The sequence below is a fragment of the Folsomia candida genome, unplaced genomic scaffold (genome assembly GCF_002217175.1).
Source record: "Folsomia candida strain VU population unplaced genomic scaffold, ASM221717v1 Fcan01_Sc031, whole genome shotgun sequence".
In the NCBI taxonomy this organism is placed as follows: domain Eukaryota; kingdom Metazoa; phylum Arthropoda; class Collembola; order Entomobryomorpha; family Isotomidae; genus Folsomia; species Folsomia candida.
In genome coordinates, this window is record NW_019091223.1 from 205944 (window position 1) to 215155 (window position 9212).

At 34.3% G+C, this 9212-nt stretch overlaps 1 protein-coding gene across 1 annotated transcript; it reads right to left on the reverse strand.

The window, feature by feature from the left end:
• Nucleotides 1-1078: 1078 nt before the first annotated feature.
• Nucleotides 1079-4869, reverse strand: LOC110860339 (cyclopropane-fatty-acyl-phospholipid synthase). The gene is made up of 5 exons (XM_022109383.2): nt 4495-4869; nt 3671-3767; nt 2873-3211; nt 1913-2150; nt 1079-1421 (listed from the first exon to the last, which is right to left on the reverse strand). The coding sequence occupies exons 1-5, from the start codon at nt 4804-4806 to the stop codon at nt 1211-1213; spliced, it is 1197 nt and encodes a 398-aa protein (XP_021965075.1). The 5' UTR covers nt 4807-4869; the 3' UTR covers nt 1079-1210.
• Nucleotides 4870-9212: the final 4343 nt, after the last annotated feature.

Genomic DNA, 9212 nt, shown 5'->3' on the forward strand with positions numbered 1-9212 from the left:
AACCACTACTGGCCGCAAATGACTCCACTGGCATTGGTAACAACGATGATTACCATTATATAATGTGAGCAATGAAAACCTTGCAACCAAGAAACAAAATGTTACCAATTCGGTAGGAAGTTAGTACCAAATCAGTATAGAATGAGGGTGTGACTCTACCAGATTTTTTACTGTGATAATTTTACTGTGATTTTTAATAAGAATAATTGTCGTTAGTTACCATGGATAAAATCGCGATGAATTTGACACCCCTCTGCAACTTTACGCAGCAACAAGGCCAGACCATTTTGGTAAAAGAAACAATTCAAAAAACTTATACAAAATGGCTAATTCTCTTCGTTGGGGGATTGACATGGATTAGAAATGGAGGAATTACGTATGGCGAGATATTGAAATCCTATAGATGCAGGACGAATGCCGGTGCCATGACTATCGGAACAAGCTAATTGAGTATCGGCACTTTGGGGAGAGAAAGCGGAACCCGGGTGAGAAGTTTGATCCCCACTTTCACCACTCGTTTCCCGATTCTTTTTGTTATGCGGTGTGAAATTGCAAAAGTGAGTGAGTGAAAGTGTCATGATCGATGTAGGCAGGTAAATGGGGAAATTCACGTCAAATGTGATACAGACTCCGTGTTACGGCTAACTTCGGGAAATGTTGTATTTGCATGCATAACATGCTTAAAAATTAAAATAAAAAAAATAAAAAAATAAATTAATTGCAACGAAACAATTTGACAATTAATTAAATAAAATATTCATTAGTAAGTCAATAGTAGTTATTTTCAGGGAACAATTATTTGAATGCTTTTAACATTTCTATTCATTCACACTAAAAAATTATGTTTTCCTTTTGAAAAGTAACCCTTAATTCTGTATTAAGTAAACTATACAAAATCCTGATCAACTTTAAATTGACAAAGACTAACTTGATAAAATTTACGCAGGATTTAGTACACCCAACTTATTTGTAATTTTGGGGTAGTTACAAGTCCAAAGGGTAACCTAAATTTTAAGAGTGTAGCTTGCTTGTGTTTGACAATTGTTTGAAGTAATAAGCGACCTTTGTAACGTTTTTTGTTATGTATTTTACAACATAATTTATTATTTATTTACCACAGAAATTTATGCCACGGATTTAGTTGAGACAAATTTAATTGAATAATTTACTATTTAATTTTAGTATTTTTTAAACCTAAGCCAGCTTTTACTCATCGTATGGACCTGTAACCCCCTTCAACGCCATCTTTTGAGAGGACGATTTGCCACAACTGGACAGTCCTGGTGCAGTATCCCGCTTCTCCCGCTTTCATTAAGATGGTCCAATTTCGAAAGAATTCAATTCCGTATTTTTTCTCCACCTTTGGCCAGAACTTGAGGAATTCTTCGTACCAAGCGGCTGCCGTGAGCCCATAGTCGTACCTGTTGAAAAAACCAAGATTTATTCAAAATGTATTTACTTAAAAAAGTAGAAAAAATATTCATTATTAATTCATTCAAAATTTGAAAATGCATATATCAATTATTGTTGACTATTCATTGTTTGTTCATTTTGTCTCAAATTTCCCTTATTAAGTAGATTTGTCAATTGATAGTAAGCTTATGTATTAAGCAGAAAGTGAAAAACGAATAATGATTAAAGTTCTTAATTCCTATTGAATTTGAAATGAATAAATATTTAATTAATATTCATTTCTTCAAAAACTTTCAAAACATAATTCATTCGGTATTCATTAAACAACGTCATAAAAAATACAGATTTTTAACCCAATCTTCCTGTTCCCTATCGTTCTCATGTCAAGCTTAATATGCGTAAGATAGGCGACCCAAATCACTAATCCACATTTTTTATGACGTATCTAATATTTTGACGTTCCCTGAATGAATGTGAACAGGTAAGGTTAGAATTTTACCCGAAATTGTGCCAGTCCTCGATAATAAACTTGCCAAAGATTGCTCTCGTCACGTCGTGGTTGTGGGCGACTGCCGCATTCCTGAAAATATATTTGTGGAGCCACATGTAATTTTTGGGGGTGGAGGGATGACTCGCCCCCATCGCGTGGAGGAGGAAGAGACCGTCGTCCTTCAAACAACGCGAAATAGTGGAAAAGTACTCGTCATGGTTGCGCGGACCCACGTGCTCGAACATGCCTAAGCAAAAAATGGGGATTATATTTTTGATTGAAATTTTGATCTGTTATTTACTTTTTTGATGAAACTTATTGAATAACTAAATATTAAGGCAAACTTTACTTATGGGAAGTTAAACACGGAAACTTTACGAAAAATCAAGCACTAGTATTAAAGAATGCAAGATTTCCCTGGTTCGATAAGATCTTTAATTTATTGATGAGGTTTATCGCTTACTGAAATTTATAACTTGTTGCAAATTTGTCTTGAGGAAAGTCGAACACGGAAACTTTGTTATTTTCTTCAGTTAATAAAGTATGTATGCAAGATTTCCCTATAGGAATTGTAACCTTGTACATAAACTTTGTGAGATTATTGTTGCATTTCTGAAGGGAATTCCGGATCATATTTGTATTTTGTTTGTGAAAATATCAATTATACTTCTTCATTATTTTAATAGTAACTATTACGTGGAATTTTGAAGAATTTTTAGAAAATTTCGAAAGTTTCCAGGAACTTTTGATGTTTAAGGTCTGTTTATTACATGCCGTGGGAACTTTCCTAGATTTTCGTCCCCACGTTTTGCGCAAATGAAGCTAACATAGAAACCACGGAAAGCCATTACGTTGGTTTAGACCCCCTATTTTTCAAAATTGTGCCAAAAATTAAATTATAAAACTCGGCGTGAACAATTTTTCCTTCAATATTTTAGAAATTTTTAAATAAATTACGCTTCTCCTTACCCACGCTCACGATCGCGTCGAATTTTTCGTTCAATTTTCTATAATCCTGGAGTCGTATTTCGACATCGTAACCTTTGCAAAGTTGGTCCGCATAGTGTTTCTGCTCTTTCGAAATGGTGACGCCGACGACTGAGACGCCATAATTTTTCGCCATGAATTTTGCAAGTCCACCCCACCCACAGCCACAGTCGAGGAGCCGCATGCCCTTTCGAAGTCCTAATTTTTTCGCAATCAGGTGAAGTTTCGCGGTCTGGGCGTCATGCAGATTCGTAGCGTCCTTCCAGTAACCGCAGGAATATTGCATGTGCTCACCCATCATGGGTTCAAAGATGTCGAGACCTTTGTAAAAAAACGAAAATTCTGATTTGCGAATTATTTGAGATATATCTAGGCTTAATTAATTTGCAGAGTTTCCGTTTTATTGAAAGACTTAAAACGTGTCAACCCAAACAAGTAAATTTAGGAAACCTGTGCAACTTGAAAATTAAAATTAACATTTAATTATCAATTTTAGGGAACATTAATACCATTGATTTGAAGTTCAATAAACTAACAGCAAAAAGTTGGAACATTGTAAACAACAAAAGTTGATAATTTACAAAACTTGAAACAGAATTTGTCAAAAAAGGAAAATTTGTAAAATTAAAAAAACGAAATTTAAAAATTTACAGCAAAATATGAAAATTTAGTTTCTCGACAGTTTCCCAGAAGTACATGTGTAAACTGAATAAGCTTTACGAAGGTTGCACAGTTACAAATCTTGGCACGTGAATATATTCAACAAGTAAAATTCCTTACCGACGCCGTCATAATGCACGACAGCTGCTTCCCACGCTCGCCTGCGAGTTTGTAAATTAAACCACGAGAAAATAAAGGTCAGCGGGTGAGCGACTTCCTGCAATGGAAAACATTTAACTCAAATAGATTATCTTCCAGGTAAGTAATTTATTCCTCTATTTGTAAATCAATGCATTTTCCCGAGCAGAAGCTACTGCGTGGAATTGTGCAATAATCAATAAAAGCCTGATGCATATTGAGTTTTGATACAAAAATTTGTATAGGAAATTTCAACGGGTTTTATGCTGCAGAACGGTATGTGCATAATTATGCATCCACTCTTAACAGTTTTTTGCACACATTTACATATGGCATAAAATTGGGTAAAAAATCCGTTCATTTTTTTTCCTTATCCCTTTCTTGACAAGTTACAATTTAGAGATAGTCATCCATAAAATTAGGAGAATGAATGAATGCATAAAAAATCTTTATACAAACAAACGGTATATGCATACATAGATCAAAAATTTTATGCATTAATTTCCTCGTTTATTCTTAAAATAGAAGTCAACAAAATTTGACTTCTAAAATACCTACGAATTTGTACAAATGTTTCTATTTTAATGAGGTAAAATTGTGTCAAACCATTGAGGCAAGTCACGTCAGCCTTCGTAAGTCCGAAACTAAAACAACTATGTAAACTTTGACGAGCCCTTTGACGAAATTCTCAAAGATAATTTTTGCATACGAACTTATAAAAATGAAGGATCATGTTCCTGGTTCGTAAGTTTATTTCACTACGGAATTACGAAACCTGACGTGAAATATGTCATTATCTTTCTTACGTTGAATCTTCTCGTCCTAAAAATCGTGCTCGTCGTCGCCAACATGTCCTTAATTTCAATGTCGCCGTGAATGTAGCCCTCCATGAGGCCCAGATCCCAATCCTCCGCGATCCTGTAGTAGGCTTTATTGTCTAAAATTTTAATATCACACGGTCTCCCGCCATCCACCTGGATTCCGACGCGGCTCAGTTTATAGTGAATGTACCGCTTGACCAGCGGAAAGAACAGGTAGACATTGATGAGGGTGAGTTTCGCGTAAACTTTGTAAACGAAGAAAACTAGGAAGACCAAAATGTCGTTAAGGATGTCCATTTTCAGGGAGGATTGTGAGACCCGTGTGCCCCGTGAGAGAGACCAGGGCAGACTGAACTCTGATCAAAGGTAAAGAGTCATAATTGCTCACCAATTAAGACAGCTTTTCCTCAAAAGTTAGATTAGTGAAAACAGAGGTAACAAAGTGGTGGTAGTTTACTATATTTAGAAAGAAAGTGAGCTACAGGTATGCATGTTAGGTATATATTTGTACATATGTAGTTGACCTCTGACCCTACCCTAAAGTCAGGTAAGGTCATATATATTGACCTTGCTATAAAAATAATCCCAGTCTTCGAGAGCCCATACAACAACATTTCAATAATTAATTCATTCCGATTTAAAAATACAGTAATTTTTATCAAGACGAATTACCAACAGAATGTTTTTTAACTTGGACCTTTGACCGCCCCATAAGGGTTAAATATTGTCATCTGGTTACCACGTGCCAACCTTAGAAGTGCGACGACACGCACATATGTAAATAAGTGAACTTAGGATTAGTTTAGTCAGAAACAGAGGGACAGATTCTCTATGTACATAAAGTATCGACTCTCCAATTTTTATCAGTAATTTTAGGATTGTCATAACATGCAAGAAAATCAATTTCATTCTATTTTATATGTTAGTATAGTTAAACACGGACGGACAGACGGTCCTAGTACATAAAGTAACCACGCCACAATTTTTCACCACACTTTTAGGAACATTATAACATTCAAGTAATTAAAATTGAAGGAAAATGCATCGCATTTTACAGATTATTTTACTTATACAGGGACAGACAAACGGTCTTTGTACATAAAGTAGTCACACCACAATTTTTCAACAAACAGCTTATTTGCTTTAATATCGGATTAACTCTGAGGAGGGATTCGGTTCGTGGGAGGATGACCGGATGTAAGCACTAAATAATTTGTGTATGCATGTATGTATGCATATGAAATAATAAATATGCAGACAAAGTTGATTTGCAGGAGCCAAATGTGGAAGGGAGATTCGCTTCAGCCAATTTTACCCCGTCAAGATAATCATTTACGAATCAAGAGTAGTAAAACCAAACCAAATCAAACCACTAAAATGTTTAGGGGGAAAGAACTGTTCAATTTTTAGGTATATGTAAGCAATAAAATTAGAACGGGTATAAATTTTAAGGTTTGAACGGAAATGGCAGCAAGTCGGCGAGAGATTTTTGCTTTTTACGGCTGGCAAAGCACGTTCCGTTGAATGAAATCTGAAATTTTGCAATTCATGTAAAGATTATTAATGAACGATCCATTTCCATATGACGGTAAAGGAAAGGATGATGCACGTGTGGATACGTTAAAGTTTGAGGGGTGTGCGAAATTAGTAGTTTTTGTGACAAACTATTAAATAGATGAGCTATCTAATTAATGAAAAATTTAATTAAAATTGCTCCCATTTCATGTATAATGCTTGTGTATATGCTTAAAGTAGTATTATTTGTCTTAATTGAAGTGTATTAATTTTTTATAGTCGATTATTAACAGATTGGTAGAATAACGTATTAAGTAAATATATCCAAACTGGGACCACACTTCGCGTAAAAAATACTTTCCCACGAAATGAGAATACACGAAATTAAATCTTCCAGAAGCCAAATATGTAACTGCACGAATTGAACCAATTTTTTTAATTGAGTTGAACTTAAGGTTCATACTGTACACGTGTATTTCTATTTTCTAGAAAAATTGAGGATAATTTAAAGACATCAAAGTGTACGTAGAGTTGTAGAGGAGCATGTCCTACTTTACTAGATATTTTAGAAATTGAAATTACTAGGAGTTAATTTACATGTATGTAAATATGTATGTACCTATTTACAACAATTCATAAAAATATTAGCGAATGAAATCTAAAATGAACTACCACTAAAAGCACGGAGGGATTGATGTAACTAAAAAATTTCCCAGGATAAAAAAGAATCTTTTTTTACGTACATAAACATTCATGAAATGGAATATCTCTCAATTTACGTAAATGCTTCCAATTTGATCTGTAAAAAATGAGCATATTCCAAAAGTTTAAACATCTACAAGAATCCGTTCAAAAAGGAGTAAAATGCAATAACGGGAGGAAAGCGTTGAGTTCAAGCTATGTTAGATTTGGGGAAGAAATTTCTGTATTACGTATGAGCGTTGGGAGCCGTGCATAAAGGATGTCATGGATTTTGAAGCGAACTTATCCTTTACTTGTGTAGCATATAAATTTACGATTATTTTGTGTACATACTAAATACGTAAATAATATTGACATAGACAAGATGCGATACCTACCTTGTGCAATTCCTTTCTGCAAGGTCCCCTTCCCCATCATCCTGCACCTGTTGAAAGTGCAGGTTATTTAGTCAAGGGTGAAGGAAAAGTGGATTTTATTACGTAAAACGAGTATCTATCTGATGGGGAAGCGAGCAAGTCTCGTTCTTTGATGTGTAACTTGACAGGTTTGAATTAACGATATGATTTTTTTCCATGGCCGAACATATTTCACGAGGCTGACGAACTGAACTTAGGATAAGTACGGAAAGGAGGCGCACGTGACTGTTGAAACGTGTAACATGTTACTTACGATCGGTCCATTACTTTGAGCCCAGTTTTTTTGTGTGTAATAACGAAAATGAGAATGAATCGGCTTGATAGGAAAGGAGATTAATTTACTAAATAATTTAATTGTTAAGTGAGAAAAAGTGAGTTTAAATTTAGGTGTGTTTTTATTTATTGGAAGATGAAGAAGTGTTTTATGTACGTATGTAGATGAATTGGTCTCCAGTAACTGTAAGTCCAGTGGGTGAATCCGTAAAACCTGGATTTTTTTCTACATCCAAGATAAATTGACACAAATCATAAATTAATTAAGTGTGCAAATAAATTATGCAATTTTTTGCGAGGTGGGCTGTATTATTTATACATAACGTGGTATTTATTGCATATACATATATCGTTCTAATCATCTTGAAATAGATTTATTAGCAGAATAGCTTATTCAGAGTGTTGCTTATATTGAAAGAAATTAATTTGATATGTGTAGCAACAACCCATTGAAATGGTTTACCCATAAATATAATTTGTTTTTTTGGTTATAATTCGGTTCGCTTAATTTTTATTTTTCAAATATTTAAATGTCACATGTTTTTCAGAATTAATATTTTAATTCATGAGGGGATTTTAATTTTATTTAGTGTAGACAGAGTTTTTCTTTTGTAATGTGTTATAACTTGTAAACCAGTCTTATCGACTTAATGTGATTAACACTTGAATAAAGGTAAATTGAAATTGAAATTGTACCACGCGTAATGTTGGGATTTATCTTTTCGCGAATATTTGCATGGATGAAATGGAAACGAGTACGTATATGTATGCATATTAATCTCGTGACTCCTGTGTTATGTACTTTGCTTCGTCAGGACTCTGCAAAGCAGGGGATCAATAATCCGGCATGGATTTGTGGGTGATTCATGAGGCTAATATTTCCTATTGATAAGTGTATTTAGAAATTTTATAAAAATGCTACAATAATGCCACATACATATATAAATAAATAACAAGATGCATAAATAAATTCGGTTCCTGCATAGATACATATGTATACGCAGTATATGTACTAAAAATTCAGAAAAATGTAGATATTTCTTCACACCTGCGGCAACATTTACTACAAAATTTTTGTTCAGTTTCCGGAAAATATCTACCTAATCTCAGCGTTTTGGCATCCTTAGCGTACAACGCTTCTTAGATCTCTAGCAGCGAGGTATATAAGTATGTATGTACATACTTTTACGCATCAGGCCAACCGAGTGAAGATTTCAATGCCAATCTGATAACAAGTAGCACCCCGTGTTTTGTGCAGTTAAGCGTAAAAGCTACGCAACACCGGTTGCCTACCTGGTGCAGACAGAAAGAAACTGGTATTCACTCTTAAAAATGATGTTGCCCTTCGGAAAAGTAAATGTGGTCTGAATTTTAAATGAAGTAAACTACATATACAATAACTCTACTCTTTATCAAGTCAAAGTAAGTAATTCTGGACTTAGTACATAAAAATTTACAGTTTACTTAATACAAAATCCAGTCTGCATCTACTTTTCCAAAGGGTAACATTATTTTTAAGAGTTTTCTACAGACAAATTGTGCATTTTGTCGGAAAACAGTTAAGTTTGCAAATGTATCCCTTTTGTATTTTGCTGTAAGTAGATAATTGTGAACGGGTGGGTATTTTGTATTAAAGCGAACCTCCTGGCTGTAGCAATTAGATATTGTAAGTATGCCCCTTTATTTAAAGGAGATAGTTATCATGTTAAATTAGCGGTGCAGTCATAAAAGTGTCGATATCTGTATATAAATAAGTATGTATCTATTACGAAAAATTGCAATACGGAAATTGCAGAA

Coding starts and splice junctions, on each gene's coding strand:
- LOC110860339 (XM_022109383.2), bottom strand. CDS start 4,806: ATGGACATCCTTAACGACATTTTGGTCTTCCTAGTTTTCTTCGTTTAC. Junction 2,151..2,872: donor CGACGCGATCGTGAGCGTGG/GTAAGGAGAAGC, acceptor TTTTTTGCTTAG/GCATGTTCGAGCACGTGGGT. Junction 1,422..1,912: donor GAGGACTGGCACAATTTCGG/GTAAAATTCTAA, acceptor TTTTTTCAACAG/GTACGACTATGGGCTCACGG.